General features: G+C 39.6%; 1 protein-coding gene across 10 annotated transcripts in view; it reads left to right on the plus strand.

Annotated features, from left to right (window-relative positions):
* LOC133399205 (serine/threonine-protein kinase BRSK2-like) overlaps positions 1-22665 on the plus strand; it is a 156399-nt gene that overhangs the window by 85468 nt on the left and 48266 nt on the right. For all 10 annotated transcript variants that reach the window (XM_061670540.1, XM_061670541.1, XM_061670546.1 and 7 more), the window contains exons 4-8: positions 1101-1241; positions 4398-4514; positions 10382-10415; positions 11172-11240; positions 18857-19003. In XM_061670540.1, the coding sequence (XP_061526524.1) occupies positions 1101-1241; positions 4398-4514; positions 10382-10415; positions 11172-11240; positions 18857-19003 (508 nt within the window). The remainder of the gene's footprint in view (positions 1-1100; positions 1242-4397; positions 4515-10381; positions 10416-11171; positions 11241-18856; positions 19004-22665) is intronic.

Below are 22665 nucleotides of genomic sequence, written 5' to 3' on the forward strand. Positions count from 1 at the left end.
ATTGATCAAGGGACCACTGTCAAATGGAGCAGGAATATGTTTTCTTAATGTTGTGAGGAAAGGGACGGTTGGAGATGCAAACAGTTTGCTCACTCACAAATCACACGCAAAGTCATTTGTAATTCAAATAGCTGTGACGAGTGACCGGTCGAGCAGATCCCCTAATCTGCTAATAAATCAGGAGGTAGAGAAAATGAGATGTGAGAACAGCCAAGAAGGATCGCAACTGTCTCTGAGACAAATGGATGGAGGTGAAAAATAAAACATTTAAAACCACTTACACACAAACCCGGATAGGTAGATGATTTTTTTACTCAGAAATTTACATTTAGTGGTGACTGAGTTTGTTGCAATCCAAATACACTGTAGTTTACAACTCTATTTTACCAATACCTGTTTTATGTTGAAAATGTAATCCTCATACTGGGACCCCCCCACAAATGTTGCATCTCATGCCGTTTATCCCACGTAAATAAAGAATTTTCAACAATACTGTTTTCTCTATTGACTCACAACTGTAATGTACCATTTTCTTCTGGTGCAGTGAGGTTAATGGCTGATGAGGCATTAATATGCAGTCAGATTTACAAATACTGTACAGTGTACGTGTGTGGTGCACTTATTTAATTTAGCAGCCAGACAAAAAAATGGTAAAAATAAATAAATAAAAATATTTACACACATAATATTTGGCCATAAAGAACATTATTTCCAGCTGTTTAGAGAAAACTTACGAACATGGCAATTTCTTACTTATTTATTACTAAGGCTACTCATCAAATTATTAAATGTTTTACAAAAAGTACATTTAGATTTAGGCCTATACCAAAGTATTTCATTCATATTTAATTTCTGATTTTGAACTGTATTATTATAATGATCAAATAAACACTGACGGTGTCCTGCACTTTCTTTCTAATGTCGCGTTGACACAGTAACACAACAATAATTGCTTTTCTAGTGCATCATACTTGTACCTCACTCTCCATGCATGGGGGGAATGGACATTTTGCGCAATCGCTCAAGCGTTTGTTCTAACCAAAGCAAACCTGTCAGTTGAACAATGATTCAACTTCTAGTATCATCTCTCTCCTTTTCAGGTACCTGGTGCTAGAGCATGTGTCTGGTGGGGAGCTTTTTGACTACCTAGTGAAAAAGGGCAGGCTAACGCCTAAAGAAGCACGAAAATTCTTCCGACAGATCATATCAGCCCTGGACTTCTGCCACAGTCACTCCATATGGTGTGTTGCATTTCACATCTAACCTCTAATGCTAAAATTCCAATGAACTTGGGACACTGTGTGTAACTGTGTAAAATGAAATGAAAAAAACAACAAAAACTGAATACAATGGTTTGCAAATCCTTTTCAAACTATATTCAATTGAATACACGACAAAGGCAACATATTTGATGTTCAAACTGATGAAAGATATTGGTTTTATGCAAATATTCTCTCATTTTGAATTTAATGCCTGTGACACATTCCAAAAAAAGCTGGTAAAAGGGCAACACAAGACTGAGAAAGTTGAGGAATTCTAAAAAAAAACCCAAAAAAAACCACCTCTTTGGAACATTTCACAGGAGAACAGGTTACTGTAATTTCTCGTGGATAATGCGCATTTCCCCCCCCCAAAAAAATATCAAAAGTCAATGGTGCGCATCATACGTGTATCGCCTGGCCCTTCATGTTTTCTTTAAAGAATTGTACGAATCTTACAAATTCTGCCTGGGTAATGAAACATATGAGCACAACTGTGTGTTTTCTCATGTACTAAATAAAAGTAGGGCTGTGAATTTCAAAATAAGAGCAAGTATATAAAAATAAAGTATTACGTGTTCAAATAAAGTGCTTAACTTCAGAATAATTATTTGAAAAAACAAACAAAATACGGACAATACTTCATGTTTTGATCATAAGGGTAGAAGCAAAATCATGCAAAGTAAATATGCATTATACTTAGAAGGGTTTTCCAGAATTTTGAGGTCAACTTTAGGGGTGCGTATTATACATGAGTGCGTATTATACTAAAAAAAAAAATACGGTAATTGGAAACAGATGGGTGGCATGATTGGGTATACAGTAAAAGGAGCATCCCCGAAAGGCTCAGTTGTTCATAAGAAAGGATGGGGTGAGGTTCACCACTTTGTGATCAACTGCGTGAGAAAACAGTTTAAGAACGTTTCTCAACGTACAATTGCATGGTATTTAGGGATTTCATCATCGATGGTCCATATTATCATCAAAAGATTCAGAGAATCTGGAGAAATCGCTGCACGTTACCAGCAACGCCAAATCCAACATTGAATGCCTGTAACCTTCTATCCCTCAGGCGGCACTGCATTAAAAACAGCATCACTGTGCAAAGGATATTGCCACGTTGGCTCAGGAACATTTCAGAAAACCATCGTCAGTTCAGACAGTTCGTCACTACATTTACAAATTCAAGTTAAAACTCTATCATGCAAAGCGAAAGCCACATATCAAGAACACCTAGAAAAGCCGGCAGCTTCTCTCGGCCCAAACTAATCTAAGATGGACTGACATAAAGTGGAAGTCTGCTGTGGCCGGACAAGTCCATATTTCAAATTGTTTTTGGAAATCATGGACGTCGTGTCCACCGGGCCAAAGAGGAAAAGGACCATCTGGATTGTTAAAAATTCTGGGCGAAGGTCTTATGGGAATGATTAGACAATTATTAACCTTTACCAAAAGGTAAAGCCAGGGAAAGCATTTCAAATGGACAGTGGAAAAGTCTTGTTAATGGATCACTTCTTGATGCAGCTATTGCTAAAAAAAATGTTTTAAAAAACCCCTAAATGTCATGTTATTGTTACTGTATAAAAACTTTTGCTCAGGAAACAACTGTGTTTCCAGTGAGTTTGGTACCTGGGTCTTCAGTGACCTAATCCACCTCTTAATAACACCATCACATCGCAAAAAAAATTACAAAAACGCTACACATGTATAACTACGCGTGGCGTTAATGAAGAGACCATATTTGAGGATGAAAGCCATTATTACTAAAGCAAGAAACAGTTACCTTTATCTTCCAATACATCAACTCCAAACAACTCCAAACATCTTACCTGATTCTAATGTATAAACTACAATATAGCAGTTCACAATCAATATTTATCCAATAACATGACAAAACCACCAAAACTAAATAAAATACATCATACTCACACGAGATGCTGATGGAGATCCATGCTTTCTTTTCTCCTGCTAGCTCATACATGCTGCTCTGAAAGTACCTCAAAATCATTCTCCGGGTTGAAAACAATCCAGACAGTAATATGTTGGTTGGTTTTAAAGTGGCCTTGAAAATGAATTTTTAATCATGTCCAAAATCGTCCTTTTCAGTAAATCAATTCTCATGCACATATTCAGTTCAACCAATCATAGGACTATTTAGCTGAACCAATCAGAGGATGGGAAAAAATACCAGTGTGACTCAGCATGCATGATGGCGCAGAGTGGTGAATCAAAAATCTGATTGGGAGGACAGTGTGTGTGTGTTTTACTTGGTTGACAACAGCACTTGGGATTTTAAAGGCCTTGGGCAGATTACATTCACATGGCAACACATAGAAGCTGAAATCTGATTGGACAGAAAAAAGGTATACAGATACAGCTCTGTACACGACTGGAAGCTGAGCGAAGCACATGCACACGTTATGAAATGAAGACAAAAGACTTGGAAAGAATTTAGTATATATTATATATATATTATTATATACTGTACATATATATGTTTTATTATATAATATATATTATAATAAATATTTTAAATAATAATTAAATTAAGTTTTAATTGTACGTCAGGGCTTTTGATAGTATTTAGGCCAACGCAGAAGCGTCTGAAGGCCCTCACGACACACCAATGAGTGTTTCATTTTCAGCATCTTCTAAGTTATGTGTTAGATCCAGGTTTAAAGATGTAGAAAGCAAAGCTGACATGTTCATCCCTTGTCTCATATTTATTTGTCAATGTCAAACTCAAATGTTTTCAGTCTTTAGCAAAACTGCAGGATATAGCCTCACTGTTCCAATGCTTTTGGACAGGAGTGTATACTTATAGTTTATATACTGTAGGTCTACACAGATTATGTTGCATTATTATTATCAGGATATGATATTGTTGAATAATGTTTTTCTGTTAGTGTTTAGAGTTCTTTGTAAAGTTTCTTGTTGATGTAGCGTTTTCTTTATATGTACACCATGAATTCATTGCATCCATGCATTTATTCAGTCTCCTTTACTGAGGTTTCCGAACTGAGCTGTGACCAGTGGTAAAGCTATGTTCGTATCGAACTCAACAGGATATGTCAAGGGCAATTGTTATTGTGTTTGAGTTTTGTAACCCCTTCTTGTGTTTCTTGTCCTATTGTACAGCCACAGAGACTTGAAGCCAGAGAATTTGTTATTAGATGAGAAGAACAATATCAGGATAGCAGACTTTGGCATGGCATCTCTGCAGGTCGGAGAGAGTCTGCTTGAGACAAGTTGTGGGTGAGTGGTTCAAATACATAAAGGTGGACAAAGTTTTTTGGTTTGCTTTTTCAAATCTTTCTATGTTCATTCAAAATTGAGAAATGTGGTGGTTGGCACTGGGCATTAAGTATTTTCAGCCTGTTTGGCTCCACATATGCATACTGCTTCTCAGAGGAGGGGGGCTCAATTCACATGATATGACTCAAATCGCCAATTTTATAATTTGTTTGAGTTGGATAAAACTAAAGGAATACTGGACTTGATTTTGACTCAAACAGCAGGATTTGACAAATTATTCTGTTTATAGTTGAAAATCTTTGCCATTTTTTAAAAGACAATTATATTTTGCACTATATGCGTTAAATAGCAGTCACTGTTAGCACAAAACCAGGCTTATGAAAGGAACAGAAAAAAATGACAAAAAAAGCCTACTATCCATCCATCCATTTTCTGAGCCGCTTCTCCTCACCAGGGTCGGGGGGGTGTGCTGGAGCCCATCCCAGCTATCATCGGGCAGGAGGCTGGGTACATCCCGAACTGGTTGCCAGCCAATCGCAGGGCACATACAAACAAACAACCATTCGCACTCACAGTCACATCTACGGGCAATTTAGAGTCTCCAATTAATGCATGTTTTTGGGATGTTTGTGAAGGCAACTACGTGTGTGTGTGTTTGTGTGTATGTGTCGTGTGCGTAAATTGCACAACAATGCTCCCAAAATAGTCATTTTGATGGCAAGAGCGAGAAAACCTTTTCTCTCACAGTGACAACTTTAAGCACTTACTGTGACGTCAGCCATGCAGCGCGTTAAACCAGCTCACAGTCCGGACTCCGGTCGAAGTTGAAAGTTCTCACATTTCATTGTAATTATTATTTAAGCTAAATATTGTAAGTCCTTCAGTGAGTCAGTCCTTACCCTCCATGACCGATTTATGACCCTGCACTTCGGTATGAATAATTAACCCACAATGCATTGCACATTTAACATGCAGTAAAACTGTATTCTTAATGTGTAAATTAAAAAGTAACAACAATCAAATACACGTTTTTACTAAGGAACATAACAAAAATAGTGTGGTGACAGTGAAATCCTGCATTTCTTTGCACTTTTATGGTACTGCAGCGTCACTGTGCCTTGTGCAATAAATCACTTCCCAATCACTTTCTTCTATTTATTGAGAAACAGAGTGGTCTCGGTTAAAGGCTTTTGCACAGCTGGACTGCTCTTTATTTGCATTACCAGCTACAAATTAGTACTTGGTGAGAGACATTGATGACGCAAAAGTAACTATTGTTGATTTGAAGTTGTGATGGGCACAGCAGTTCTTCTGAGTATACTGAATCAGAATCAGTTCGTTAAAAAGATTTGTTCAAACGATTCATTCACCGAATCGTTCAGTAGTGGTGTGCGATACCGCATAGTTTGGTATTGATCTGACACCAAGTAAATACAGAGCCCGTTTCGCCGATACCGATACATTTCAAAAACTAAAATAGATGACCTTTAAGTATATTTGTGATGTTTCATTTTTTATTATTAAATATTTCAAACCCAGAAAAGACTTAGGACAGTTTATTGGGTAACTAGATCATACTTAATTATCATAACTTTTTTCCAGAAGCAATAGAACAGTAACAAACGAAAAATAATTTTCCCATCTTAAAAAAACAAAGTGCACAAAGTGAAGTGACACTGAAAATACCGTTCGAATACTCCGATACAAAAATCTTAAAAACGTATCCCTTCTTTGCACTCCTTTTCTTTTTGAAAAAAAAAAAAAAAAAAACAGGTGGCCTTTTGAAGAAAAATAAGCAACCCTGTGCAGAACAAATGTTTTGTTAAGTTTTTGTTTAAGAACAATATTGTGTTTATATTTTTTTCTTTTAATGGGCTTCTTATTCACTGCCCGGCTTTTGAAAACATCCTCTCGGCTGGCACTTATGTTGTAACCGCTGTCAGGTATTTTTTGGCACATTTGCTCAGAGAGGGGAATGTTGATTGGTTGTTTTTCTACCAGAGTTGTGGATCCTGAGCCCGACAAATCGGCCTTTTCTCCTCCCTCCGTTTCTGGAGGTCGCTGTTTTCTTTTGCATGGCTTTTCATGTGTTTTTATAGATTTGTGTTGTTCCCAGTGCAGCTTGCTGTTCTGTCATCTTCAGCCTGAAAATATAATCACACGGCGCTACTTTTCCTCTCTGCCATTCTTCTGCTCAGTAAAAATAAATTTTCTGGAGTGGCCCAGTCAAAGTACTGACCTCATTGAGATGCTGTGGCATGACCTCAAGAAACTGACACCAGACACTCCAGGAATCTTGCTGAACTGCAACAGTTTTGTAAAGAGGAATGGTCCAAAATTCATCTTGATCCTTATGCACGTGTGATCTTTTATTTTCATTGATTCTTTGTTATTGTTTGTGTCTTTTTGTTTAGTGTTTTATCTTTTTCACAAGTGTACTTATAATAACTCTATGTTCTATTTGTATTCTCTTTCTATTTTATTATTTCTGAATGAAATAAACAAAACAAGAAAAAGCTCACAATACACAAAGCGATGCAACCGAATGCAACTCAACAATTCAGTCACCTTGCAAAGTAAGCATGGCAACTCGTTTTAATAACTTGCAGACAGTCTACAACTACTTTTGCTGCAATTTCACATTGACCCGCAAGTGAAATGATGATCACAGCCAATCAAAATGCTGGGTTGTATCCCATGATCTGAAAGAACAAAAAATGTCAAACGAGAGGAAAGAGAGAGAGGAAGAGTTGATGGAATTATAGCATGCACTGCAGTGTTTGAATTACTATCGTCACCACTGGATCATGGAAAGTGAGGGGAAACTTGGTGACAAAATGGAAAAATGCCACTTTTTCATCATGAAAATGTATGTGGAGTTTTATCCACAGTGTCTCCTTTTTCATCACCCTTTCTTCTCTTTGGATTCTCCACCAATGGAAAACTATAGCTGCAGCTGGTAGGGAAATGCGCTTTTTATTTGAAAATGTTTGTGGTTCAACAAAATAATATACAGTGCATCCGGAAAGTATCTACACACATTTGCCTGCAGTATGGTTCCCGAGAAATTTAAACCTGCAAGTGATTGTGCTATTAGGAAGCCCTGGAAAGTGACGCGGTTCTATCAACGTCCAGAGCACTCTCGCCGTCCACCCCTCCCTGCTTGGCACTGTCCGCTCCTTACCAGGCGTCTGCGCCGGCCACACTTAAGGACGACTTGGTTCTCAGCCTGGAATGGATTAAATTTTCCATTTATTTTATCCATCCATCCATCCATTTCCAACACCGCTTATCGGGGTTAGGGTCGCGGGGCGTTGGAGCCTATCCCAGCTGACTTCGGGCGAAAGGCGGACTACACCCTGAACTGGTCACCAGTCAGTCGCAGGGCACATATAGACAGGGACAACCATTCGCACTCACATTCACACCGTCACTGAGTGGGAACTGAACCCACGCTGCCCGTACCAAAGTCAGGTGAGTGTGCCACTACACCATCAGTGACTGCAATTATTTTATAATAGGAAAAATTGCTTCAGTTTGCGAACATTTCATATAGCAAACAGAGATTCAGAACAGATTGAGTTTGTGAACCAAGGTTCTACTGTATCTGATAGGACTAATTACTTTGCCTATGGTCATAAATCATATGATGGAAGGTCAGCTGAGTGATTGTTGTTGATCTTACAGGCTTAAATTGGCTAACCTATGTAAACCAGATGTACGGATTAGAGACAGTGGTGCTGAAGAGACAACAGGAAACAGAGCTGTAGGAGGCAGAAATTAAGATGTTGACGTTCTCTCTAGGAGTGACCAGGTCGGATAGGATTAGAAATCAGCTCATCAGCGGGACGGCCAAGGTTCGATGTTTTGGAGACAAAGTTAGAGAGAGCAGACTTTGATGGATTGGACACGTCCAGAGGAGAGACAGTGAGTATAGTGGTAGAAAAATAATGAGGATGGAGCTGCCAGGCAAGGAAGACCAAAGAGAAGGTTGATGGATGTAGTGAGGGAAGACATGAGGGCAGTTGGTGTTAGAGAGGAGGATGCAGAAGATAGGCTTACATGGAAAAGGATGACACGCGGTCGCGACCCTTAACGGGACAAGTCGAAAGGAAATGAAGTGCCTTAGCTTCATTCATATTAGAGCTTTCTTCCATGCTTCAGTTGCAATGTCTTTCAATGTCTTGTGTAAGCATCTTGCATGAGTAAGAAGTCAGATGACGTTTCCAAATTGTATGACACTAAGAGAATTACTAAATGCCACTCAGTGAGATGTGGCTCAGAGTGCGAGGACTGCACACATGCACTGGTATAAAGAGATATCATTTTGTGTGTATTTATGTTGGATTTATCTCACCAAACATTATTATGAATAAACACAAAAGGAATGAAGACGTTGGTCATTTTACTCATGAGGAGGGCGCATGGGAGATTGTTCAGGTTACAGCCTCTCAACACGCTCTAAACAATCTCCCCCGTCGCTCCTACATTTATTTGAAAATAGGAGAGTTCTACAAGACATAATATTCTAAGCATTAAGACACAACACAAAACATAGGACCAGACGACACCCGTCCCGTCCCCGACCACATCCGATCACGTCCTTGGTCAAGGCGCCCTTCCATCAAATGTTGCTGAGTCATCTTCTTGAAGGCGAGACATCTTTCTATCTAAATATTGTCCATAATACTAATGCAGGCTACTAATGCAAAATACTAATGCAAGCTAAGCAAATAAATGATAACTACTAAGATATATCTAACATTTTAGTTAAAATTATTTTTCCCATTCATGATTATTAGCATAGATAAGTGGGAGGTTAGCAGTAGTCGTGCCACCTGCTTCATTTATTTACAATGAATCAACACAGACAGTGACCTGAAAAGAGCCATTGGGTAAACATTTCACAATAATGACTCCATTAAGCAATGTTTGGATTTATTGTTCAGAGGAATTAATGTTGAGGATTCTATTTTATGCTAACTGTAAAGTGTGTTCGCTACTTTCATTGTTACCCCTTGCGAGTCCCTACCGATATTTTAAGCCTGGTGTTATTTTCCCTTATACTTATTATCTCACATTTTTTCTTAATGTTCCCCTATCTAATACAAAGAGTAAAACATTTAGATATACAAATTAGATATTTGATGTTGACAAATTGACATTTGTCTTCCAGATTTGTTTTCTTGTTTCTCTGAAGAGATATTTTATCAATGTGGTTTTTCATGCTTTTGGAGATCAATTGAGCTCGAAAGAATAAGATATAGTTGACTTTCATATTACAGGCTCCTTTTTTAACCGAACACAATTGATAGAAACTAATTATGTGAAATAAAACAATATATATACATTTTCTGCACCACTTATCCTCACAGGGGTCGCGGGAGCACTGTAGCCTATCCCAGCTATTTTCGGTGGGAGGCGGGGTACACCCTGAACTGGTCGCCAGCCAATCGCAGGGCACATACAAACAAACAACCATTCACACTCACATTCACACCTACGGGCAATTTAGAGTCCTCAATTAACCTACCAACAATATATATTTACATATATATTGTATTTATTGCTATTTAAGGACCAGTGAACCAACAAACTAATATTTTGACATTTACATATATTTAGTTTTATTCATCTAACAAAATGTATGCCCCCTATGTTATGTAATACTGTATCATAGTGGGGAAAAGCCAAGAGACTTTTGTTCAGAAAGTTTTTCTATGGAGATGTAGAAGGTTGTGCCCATCAGTCATTTCTTCTTCATGTCTTGGCTGCTGGCTGTGTTCCCTTTGACTGAGCATGATGTGTTATTCAGTGGACCACTTTGAGTCCTCTCCAGCATTAACCCCTCTGTGCCTCTTTTACAGCTCACCGCACTACGCCTGCCCAGAGGTTATCAGGGTAAGTACTCTCTCCTTTGCCCTCTCTCTGTTTGCTGTCTTTTATGAATAGTAGCGCCAACCTCCTGCAGCAGCATGTTACATCACTGCTGCATCCTCTTAGCATTGATTTTTTTTTCTTTTTTTTTTTTTCTGGCCTCAGACCATGTTTCCTTACTTGGGATAAATACACTTTAGGCTCACTGCTACTATTTACGATGTAGTCTTAGATATTTTGACTCTCCTTGTTTTCACGCTAGTTTACACCGCTTGCTGTGACCTCAGCGAAACCTTAACAATGCAGATGACATTATATAAGAAAAAATAAAATATAAAATAATTAAAGTAAGTATATTTAAAGTAACTATTGAATAATATTTATATATTCACATACTCAAGTGTTAGGCCCCAAATATAAGTTGGGTACTTGAAGAAGTTAAAGGTAAATATTATGACAGTCTTTCAAATTCTATGTTGTTTAACTGAGATCAGTTATGCCAAGCAAGTTTAAGTTTAATAAATCCTATGAAGGTCATAAAAGGCGATGCAATAAAATGTAATATGTTTTGACTGACACCAATTACAACTTGATACACTGCCAGATTTATAGTAAGAGAAAGAGACCTCTGTCACTGTTTTTACATGCTATATGTGATCTTGTGTTTGTTAACAAGCGACAGATTAGAGTGATGTACAGTATAGTACCATAAACTGTTTTCAAAAGAATTTTATAGAGGGCTCTTTTACGGTTTCTAATTTCTCAATGCATGTTTACTAGGGGGAGAAGTATGATGGCCGGAAAGCAGATGCATGGAGCTGTGGAGTAATCCTGTTTGCACTTTTAGTGGTGAGTTATTATCCCACTATGTCGGTTTCATACTTGTTTTTGCACCAGGTGTGCCCTTTTTTCTGTTTGCTTCACACATATTACAGTTTTACATGTTTTATTCTGTGTGTACAACACTATTTGATATGTCATCATGGGCCGAAAATGTTTCTGCCACTATATTTGGGGTTTCAGGATACCTTAATTGTATTATTAAATATTCATCCATCCATCCATTTTCTGAGCCGCTTCTCCTCACTAGGGTTGCGGGCGTGCTGGAGCCTATCCCAGCTGTCATCGGGCAGGAGGCGGGGTACACCCTGAACTGGTTGCCAGCCAATCGCAGGGCACATAGAAACAAACAACCATTCGCACTCACAGTCATGCCTACGGGCAATTTTAGAGTCTCCAATTAATGCATGTTTTGGGGATGTGGGAGGAAACCGGAGTGCCCGGAGAAAACCCACGCAGGCACGGGGAGAACATGCAAACTCCACACAGGCGGGGCTGGGATTGAACCTGGGTCCTCAGAACTGTGAGGCTGACGCTCTAACCAGTCGACCACCGTGCCGCCATTATTTAATATTATTTTGGTTATTATCAAGATCACCATAGAACATTGCTAGAGCTAGATATCAGCTCTCAAGTTAATCTCTTATGAGCTATTTTCCTTGTCATTGTTATATTTGTCCAAACAAAAGTACCTTTAGTTGGAAAACTGAAGAAACAAGGGGTCTTATATTTTTCTATGACTATCCATCCATCCATCCATCCATTTTCTGAGCCGCTTCTCCTCACTAGGGTCGTGGGCGTGCTGGAGCCTATCCCAGCTGTCATCGGGCAGGAGGCGGGGTACACCCTGAACTGGTTGCCAGCCAATCGCAGGGCACATAGAAACAAACAACCATTCGCACTTACAGTCATGCCTACGGGCAATTTAGAGTCTCCAATTAATGCATGTTTTTGGGATGTGGGAGGAAACCGGAGTGCCCGGAGAAAACCCACGCAGGCACGGGGAGAACATGCAAACTCCACACAGGCGGGACCGGGGATTGAACCCGGGTCCTCAGAACTGTGAGGCTGACGCTCTAACCAGTCGTCCACCGTGCCGCCTTTTCTATGACTATATACTTAATATTTACATTTATACGTAATTTACTCATACATAATACTGTTTTTATTGTGCAGTATTCTTATATTTTACGACATTTGGTTTCTTCCATTGTAAATGGGTGTCTATGTTCACCCACTTAGTGGCCGGCCAGTGCTGTTTTTCATTGCGTACGGAACCACAACAGTCGAAAAGTGGCAATTTTTGGTTCCACTTGGATAGTTAGTGGTTTTCATTTTGTATTCGGGTGGACATTTCATCTTCTCGAACTCCCCGATTTCTAGACCAGTCTCCGATGTTGAGTGTAGCCTGAATCCAGGCAGCAGGCACTTGCGTGAAGTGCATATCGATGCTATCAATCTCCTACTGGTAACCCTGACTCTCATGTCCATTGAATGCCGAGTTTCCCTAACAGCACACGAAAATCCACTGCATATAACACTGACTTTGCCCTGTGAGCTGCAGACTCTGAGGTGTTTATATGTGCCCAGCGATTGGCTGGCGATCAGTCCAGTGTGTACTCTGCATCTCGCCCAGAGTAACCTGGGATAGGCACCAGCACGCCCGCCACCCTAGTGAGGATAAGTGGAACGGAAAATGAATTAATGAATTTGAAATTTGGGCTCGTCAGTCCACAGCACACTTTTCCACTTTCACATGAGCTCGAGCCCAGTGAAGCCAGCGTTTCTATGAGTTGTTGATACAGTATATGGCTTTCGCTTTGTACAATAGAGTTTGAACTTGCATTTGTAGATGTAGCGAAGGACTGTGTTAACTGACATTGGTTTTCTGAAGTGTTCCTGAATCCATATGTTAGTATCCTTCACACATTGAATGCCACGTGAGGGATCGAAGGCTTTCAATATTGATTTTCGGCCTTGCCAGTTATTTGCAGAGATTCATCCAGATTGTCTGACTCTTTTGATGATATTATGGACTGCAGATAATGAAATCCTGCAATTCTTTACAATTGTACATTGGCAAACGTTGCTCTTTAACTGTTGGACTATTTGCTCACGCTGTTGTTCACAAAATAGTGAACCTCACACCATCCATGCTTGTGAACAACTGAGCCTTTTGGGGTTGCTCCTTTCATACACAATCATGACACCTGTTTCCAATTAACCTGTTAACCTGTGGAATGTTCCAAACAGGTGTTTTTTGAGCATTCCTCAACTTTCCCAGGCTTGTACTGCCCCTGTCCGAGCTTTTTGGGAACATGTTGCAGGCATCAAATTCAAAATGAGAGAGTATTTGCAAAATAACAGTAACATTCATCAGTTTGAACATTAAATAGGTTGTCTTTGTAGTGTATTGAATTGATTATACTGTAGATTGCAAAGTATTTGCAAATAATTGTATTTTGTTAGTATTTACATTTTACACAATGTCCCAACCTAACGGGACTTGGGGTTTGCACAAAAAAATAGATATACAGTATAGCAAACTGTACAATGTGATGCACAAAAAACTCTACAGAAAAAAACATAAATCACATACATAAAACATAAAATAATAATAGTAATACAATCATCAATAACCAAACAAAATCTTCTTTTCCAATGAAAACTCACCACAGCTCCCTTCGCATTGGAATTTCGCATACAGGAGGTGCAGTTTTATTCTATCTTGTTGCACATGTTGTTTGAAGCTTAGCTGTTAGTAGATGAGAGCCATCAGTGACTGTTAAATATGTATTAAATAAACTATTTGTATAGTTTATTTAATTTCATTAAGAGATAAATTAAAAGCTAAACCAAATAGGGGAGTCTTGGGCCTCCTTTTAAAAACATCAACAGACTCTGCGGTCCTGATGCCCTCTGGCAGGCTATTCCAAAGACATGGGCCATACTGGCTGAATGCAGCTGCTCCATAAATTTTTGTTGTAGCTGTTCGAATAAAAGACCTTATAAAAGTCCTCACGTCCGGATGGCCCAAGACTGTTAAAACATTTAAAAACTAGTAAAAGAACCTTGAAATCGATCCTAAAACACAGCCAATGCAGCGATCTTAAAACCGGTATAAAGTGTTCTCATCCTCTAGTCTTCATCATTACAGGAGCAGCTAAATTCTGCAGTAGTTGTAGATTAGAGATAGTCTTTTTTGGAAGACCAGAGAGCAGGGCAGTGCAGTATTCTAAACGACACGTGATAAAAGCATGCATAAGCACCTCTGTGTTACCCTCTCGTTTCTTTCCTTATCTCCGCTGGGGCACATTCGTCTCCACGTTTGAGGTCGCTCCTTGGGGTTGCAGCTCTCCGCAGCTATACCATCACAGGTAGTCCAACAATGTCGACATTCTCCGCTTAAAAATAAACAGGGCTGATTTAAAAAATGCGCAAAACAACAAGCGCCCTGCGGCCATATCATCGCAGTCAAGCGCTGACAGTCATTTTGATGTGCAGCTGCATATTTTCAAAACAACTGTTACAAAAAAAGCACTATTTTCAGAACCGGCATAAATCCAGCACAAGTGGCGGTGCAATGGTGCACAAAAGGTGGGTTAGACCGGTGTTGGTAAATTCGTAGACCAGCTGGGCCACTGTGGGAGTGTTCACTGCTGACTTCATTCGCTGCCAATCAAAGTGGCTCCTCTTATTCCCTTTAAATGTAATGGAATGACAATTTCGACGGAGACATCTGTGTGGAAGAGGACAATGCGCAATTGCAGCGATCGTTGCGTGAGTGGAGCATTGGCAATGCTCTTGCCAATGTCCCAACAGACAATGTGAGCGGGTATCCAGAATGAGCTGGTGGTAATCGCTGGCGACTTAAGTATACCTGCGGGACTGTCTGTCTGCCTGAGCCAGTTAGACGTCGTCTGAGCCGGCGTGAATTTAGATTGACTTTCTACCACTAAATGTCCATGTCCTACATATAATTGTCACTTGCATGTCCAAAGACACACCCTCGCTGCGCCGGAACGCCCAGCTTGGCGCAGACTGATCTGCCAAATTGGCAAATACGTGTAACAAACCTGCCCTGCGATTGACTGTCAACCAGTTCAGGGTGTACCCCGCCTCCTGCCCGATGACAGCTGGGATAGGCTCCAGCACTCCCCCGCGACCCTAGTGAGGAGAAGCGGCTCTGAAAATGGATGGATGGATGGATGGATGGTGTAACAAACCTTGCACTTGCACCGAAGTCAGGATCCGTCGGCATTTGCACCCTGCCGCAGATGCGCTTTCTACAAAAGTATAGCCCTTAATGCAAATGAAACCTAAAAATTATGGTGGATACATTTCCCATAAAACATTGAACTATGTACAATACTAAGGCAGTCACGTATAATCAGGCAAACATGTCCGGTGTCAAAAAGGACCACAAACTTGAATGTAGACCCTTTTTGCTGTGAGGCACTAGTGCTAACCAATCAAACATTAAAAGACTAAAAGACACGTTTAAAAAAAATGCTTTCACAAAGCTATATTATAACCACCAATCAATCAGGTGCAGTTTAGTTCTGCACCCTTGCAAGCTACAAGAATAATAAAAAAAGACCTCTCCATCGCCGCCAATACCACAGTGCTGACACCAGAGCAGGTGTGAACATCAGCCTAAGTTTCTAATTATACATCCTATTAAATGACACTTAGCATTTCAAATACCTAACAGGTCATTGTGGTCATGCATGGTGAATTAGGCTTTGACCATTATTCACACTGAATGAAGTGCAAACCCAGTAGAACAGGTGCATCACAAAAGAAAAAAATCACAGCAAAGGTTTTTTCCACATTAGCTACATAAACTTTTACAGTGACAATTCAGTTGTGGGAGATGCATGTTGCATAAATCACCATCTCCGTGCACTTCATTTTGATTATGCAGTCAGTGTCAGTGGCCATCTGGCTCTGTCCTGCTCATTTTAGTGACGTCAATGAGTGATCTCCCCAGCTGGAGTGCACCGAGTCATAGACTGGCTTCATCATCACTGGCCCCGATGACTGATATCTCTTACACACACACGCATCCTCTTTGTCAAAGTTAGCTAATCCATCAGTGAGCATCTGACAGGCTATTTCCATGACAACCTAAGGATTGTTTTTCCTGGTGGATGTGAAACTCCATTGATTTTATACTGCAACTACACCTTTAAAATCCCCTTTTATCCCACTTTTATTAAAACAACGGCTTGATAGAAACAAATTATATGTACTTAAAAATGAGCTCTCCGTCGCGTACGAGCTGTGGTTGGAACCTCCCATATTTACGTGCGGACACAATGACGTCATGGCACATTTACGTCACGACAGAGCAAGCGCCAACAGAGCGTAGCCCAGCACCATTATGATTCACGGTTTACATGATCAAATTTACTTCCGATAGGTTTGGCAAAAGGACTATTCCACCCCTGTCAAACCGAATGAAATTCCATTTGGAATCGGCCTTTTTATTCCGATTGAGGTGTTTGTATGGAACGTTTTCATTTGGTTTGGACTTTTAAACCGATTATAATCAGAATAGAAGGCTCCATGTAAACCCTCATACTGTCAATGAACTTCATAACACATCAGAATCAGAATCATTTACTTCCTGGCAAGCTACAAGAATAATAACAGTAGGATAATAATAGTGTGAATTTGTGTGTCTGAGCAATTCTCCATTGAACGATGACCATATATTGCAGGGGTATCCAACTAAAATTTAAAAAGGTCCAGATTGAGAAAATGTCTTGAAGCAAACCTCCCGAAGAGCATTTATTGTTCATTTACTGTGATATTTATTTAAGTAGTTGTCTCGCTACATCTGCTTGTAATCAATACCTCAGTTAAATCCCAAAACCTTTTGGTATTTATCATTGTCAAGTAACACAGAACTAAACAAATGCCTATGACTGCCGACATGTACGGTTGTTGTTGTTTTATATATATATATATATATATATATATATATATATATATATGTTGTTTTATATATATATATATATATATATATTCATCTTTTTTCTGTTTTTGGGTGCTGGCGGAGCTTCGAGGCAACATATTTCTGAAGTTGTCTTAGCTGGAGTTGACTCAGTTTTTTTCACAGCCCTAATATATATATATATATATATATATATATATATATATATATATATATACAGCCAAAAGTATTTGCTCACCTGCCTTGATTCAGAGATGAATTTAAATGATATCCGATTCTTAATCCATTGGGTTTCATATGACATTGGTCTACCCTCTGAAATTATAACATCTTAAACTCTTATGGAAAGGCTTGCCACAAGAATTAGGAGAGTGTTTATGGGAATTTATGACCATTTTTCCAGAAGCGTATTTGTGAGGGTTACACACTGATGTTGGATGAGAAGGCCTGGCTCTTAGTCTCCTCTGTAATTCATCCCAAAGGTGTTCTGTCTGGTTCAGGTCAGGATTGTGTTAATCCACATCAAAATCTCTCATTTTTGTCTTTTGGCAATATATATACACACACACACCTACACACACACACACACACATGCACAGACACACACACACACTGGATTGAAATTCAAATAATGCGATAATGTTAACTGATGTGTTGTGAATTTTGGAGCTAGTTTTTACACTAAACAAATAAAACTGGTTAAAATCACAGTACATTCCATTGAAATAGAAAGAGTATCATACATTTCTTGGAGTGATTATTGATGAGCCACATACAGACAACGTAAAAAACAAAATGTTGAAAATCATAGCCATCCACTACAAAATCAAAGATGTTCTGAATAGGAAATCATTATATTCACTTTACACTTCACTACTGCCTCCATACCTGATTTACAGTGTTGAGATATGGGGCAACACATACAAAACCAATACCTAGCCAATTTTTAAGTTGCAGAAAAGCTCCAAATACAGTGGGTACGGAAGGTTTTCAGACCCCATTAAAATTTTCACTCCTTGTTATATTGCAGCCATTTGTGAAAATCATTTAAGTTCAATTATTTTCCCCATTAATGTATACACAGCACCCCATATTGACAGAAAAAAACGGAATTGTTGAAATTTTTGCAAATTTTAGTCAGAAAAAGGGTACCAAAAAACAAAAAAAATCTAAGTATCAATGTCATATTATATCATATGCAATACTCCCAAGGACTCAAATAAAGGCCCATCAGATATCAAAACACTGGGTGGAATTGATGACACAGGAGGTAATTTTTATTATTATTTTTAAATAGTGATGAATGAAGAAAAGTGAAAATGGGCTGCAGCAAAAAGGCCACTTTTTTCATTCATGGGCAAAAGGGCAGGTGATTGAGCACCACTTTAATTTAATTTAATTTATGCACATGCCTTTCTAAAGCGATCTGGCTATTTTTGTGTGTTGCACATTTGTACAAGCATGTTTGTCAGTGCACTACATTAGTAGCACAGAAAATTTCCTTGTGAAATATTTTATACATAATCTACATAACCTACCTAACCAAATCACTTGGTTGCCCACAGGGAATCCTGCTCTATAATGTTGGTCAAAGATGAAAGTAAATACATGTAATATACTGTATAGTGAATGAACATTTTAGTTTTCCTCTTTTAATCACCAGGGCGCTCTGCCTTTTGATGATGACAACTTGAGGAATCTTTTGGAGAAGGTGAAACTCGGAATTTTCCACATGCCTCACTTCATCCCTCCAGAATGCCAGAACCTTCTTCAGGGCATGATTGAAGTGGATGCTTCCAAGAGATTGACGGTAAGCCATGAATGTAACTTCATCATCAAGCCTGGCTGCTGGATTGATACGGGTTAAAAAGTCATATTTAGCAGCAGTAACAGACTTTTTTTAGATCAGCAATTTCATTCTCAAGGGTCTTTAACCAACATACTGCCTAGCCCTAATTAAGTATCGTGTGTATCATAAAGTCTTTTATGATTGAAATGATTTGTCTTTGTCCCCCCAGAAAAATCAATAATACACTTAAAAATAGTGTTTGGAGATGTACATTCACTTCACTCGTGTGTGTGTGTGTGTGTGTGTGTGTGTACGTGTGTGTATACACACACAGTGGGTACGTAAAGTATCCAGACCCCCTTAAATCTTTCACTCTTTGTGAATGTGAGTGCGAATGGTTGTTTGTTTCTATGTGCCCTGTGATTGGCTGGCGACCGGTTCAGGGTGTACCCCGCCTCGCGCCCGAAGGTCGCTGGGATAGGCTCCAGCAGCCCGCAACCCTAGTGAGGATAAGCGGTAAAGAAAATGGATGGATGGATGTTATATTGCAGCCATTTTCTAAAATCATTTAAGTTATATTATTTTCCCCATTAATGTACGCACAGCGCCCCATATTGACAGAAAAAAACATTTGAAATTGTTGAAATTTTTGCAGATTTATTAAAAATAAAAACTGAAATATCACACAGCCATAAGTATTCAGACCCTTTGCTGTGACGCTCATATTTAACGAGGATGCTGTCCATTTCTTCTGATCATCCTTGAAATTGTTCTCCACCTTCATTGGAGTCCAGCTGTGTTTGATTATACTGATTGGACTTGATTAGGAAAGCCACACACCTGTCTATATAAGACCTTACAGCTCACAGTGCATGTCAGAGCAAATGGGAATCATGAGGTTAAAGGAACTCCCTGAATTGTAGCAAAGCACAGATCTGGCCAAGGTTACAAAAAGATTTCTGCTGCACTTAAGGTCCCTAAGAGCACAGTGGCCTCCAGAATCCTTTAATGGAAGACGTTTGGGACGAACAGAACGTTTCCTATAGCTGGCCATCCGGCCAAACTGAGCAATCGGGGGAGAAGAGCCTTGGTGAGAGAAGTAAAGAAGAACCCAAAGATTACTGTGGCTGAGCTCCAGAGATGCAGTCAGGGGATGGGAGAAAGTTCTAGAAAGTCAACCATAACTGCAGTCCTCCACCAGTCGGGGCTTTATGGCAGAGTAGCTCAACAGAAGCCTCTCCTCAGTGCAAGACACATGAAAGCCCACATGGAGTTTGCTAAAAAAAAAAACACCTGAATTACTCCAAGATGGTGAGAAATAAGATTCTCTGGTCTGAAAAGACCAAGATAGACCTTTTTGGCCTTAATTCTAAGCAGTATGTGTGGAGAAAATGATAAATAAAGTGAATTTAAAAAAATAAATACAAGACTGATTCTTGAGAACACTACACTGACTAAACCAGACTGTGATGAACAGGAAGCCCAGACAGCGCACTGCTGGACCGCCGTGTAACTGTTTGCTTGTTTGTTCACAAAGCTAGCTGCTAATGCTACCGAAAACCAAGCATATGTAACGTCGAGATGCCCGATTCCCACAATGGAATGTGGATTTTATATTCCAATTAAACCGTCTTTAATGTTATGATAATTTTCGTTTCTGTGTATGATAACAGTACTTCGTGGAATGTGTACCTTTTGTAACCGCCACATTTATTGTTGATGTATGTTGCACTGTGTTTCATTTTTAATAAACCATTACTTTAGGTAGTGTCTGAAAGAGTGACCTCTTGGTCAATTCCTCTCCTTGTACGTGCCCAATAGGGCAATAACTATGAAAAGAAATAACCTCTAATTGAGCTTTAGCATGTTGGACACTTCAACGTGAGTGATATCCGTTGAGAACATCATCTGTATGATTGCTAGTGATGTTCAGATGAAGCCCCGTGAAGAATTAACACTTTCAGCCAACTGTGCCAGTACATATGCCGACACTTCATAATGAGTCATTTACTCTATGATGCCATCTAAAGGTAAAAATGTGGAATTGCTCTACTTCACCTGTGGCAACACACCCGCGCACAAATGTTTATTCTACGTGTGCAGACGATGTGTTTTTTTGCACCCCTTGTGCGTCTATACGAGCTATGCAAAAGTGAATTTCTCCGTTGTGAAATGAATAGAATCTTATTAATATGATTGATTCTTATAAGACAAACCTTATTGGGAGTGATGAGGTCAAAGAACTCCCAAACCGGGGAATACTTTCTCTTTTTTGCTCGTTCCATCTTCGTGTTCCAAATACTTGCAAGTACAGCCAGCCAAACAAACGACACAAGATGTGCGGGGGACCGCATCGTGTTTTGCCGCGCCTTTTAGGGTTCAAATGACACGTATTCTACCCCAAACCAGTGAACCACTTCCTGAATCAGTCACGTGGTGCGGTGCTTCAGGATAGTTGAAGCGTCATCGCTGACATCACCAAACCACAATTCGAACCACACCTCTTTGTGGCTGCACCAATTACTCGACACACTCTTCGAAGTCTCTGTTCATTTCGCCCATCACTAATGATTGCATGATTCTAAAATTCCAATAATAAAATGTTGAGCTATTGAGATACAGCTACATAGTGTTTGTTTCTCAAAATTTTAGGAGGAAAAGTCATTTCAAGTCAATGAGATCAAGTCCGAGCAAAGTCACGAGGCATTGCTGTTCAAGTCCAAGTCAAGTTGAAAGTCTTGTGACATTTTGTCAAGTCGAGTCTAAAGTCATCAAATTTGTGAATCGAGTCCAAGTCATGTGACTCGACTTCACACCTGTGGTCATTGTTGTCAACATTTATTCACGCGCACGAACCAATGTTTACCGAAGCTTTACAGCATAATTCAACAGAACACCAGCTTGTTTACATACTGAGCACTGGTGATGACACCACGCTTGTCCTCTTTTTGTTCTTTGTTTCCCCAACATAATACAATACATTGGTGCGATCTATTGTTATCGTTGCCATGGTAACTTTCGCGTTGACCCTTTTCTGGTTCCACCTCTGCGACAGTGTTTGTGACAAGACAAAGCCCAGTGATCGTAAAAGACGGGATACGATCCTATCGGAATAAATGTCGTATAATGTTGCCACTGTCTGCAAGAGATACAGCAAGATTTTGTGGCATTAGTCTGACAGAGTGCAATCATGAAAGACCAAATGTGCCTTGAAGTTTGATCCAGGCATTAAGTGCCTTTCCCATGGACACAACGATGACATGTGCTCGTCAGGGATACCTGTATGAATCAGTGATTCGCCGGATCAGGGCTTACTCTTACACTCAGTGCAACGCCACCCACATAATAATAATAACTAGATTGCACAGCTTCAGATGTTGTATACAGCTAGTAATTTAGATTATTAGGGTAACTATACTATTTCATTTAAAGACAGAGCTAATGCATCATTAATTTGTTATTCAAAAGTATCAAATATGAAACTACGGTAGATCACAAAGTAAATCATTGGATACTATGATTGCATTAACCATCCATCCATTTCGGTTGGGTCACGGGGGTAGTAGCTTTAGCAGGGAAGCCCAGCGTGTCCTGGGTCGTCCATGGGGTCTCCTCCCGGTGGGACGTGTCTGGAACACCTCACCATGGAGGCGTCCAGAAGGCATCCCAAACAGATGCCCAAG

Source organism: Phycodurus eques, chromosome 2, assembly GCF_024500275.1.
Source record: "Phycodurus eques isolate BA_2022a chromosome 2, UOR_Pequ_1.1, whole genome shotgun sequence".
NCBI classification, from domain to species: domain Eukaryota; kingdom Metazoa; phylum Chordata; class Actinopteri; order Syngnathiformes; family Syngnathidae; genus Phycodurus; species Phycodurus eques.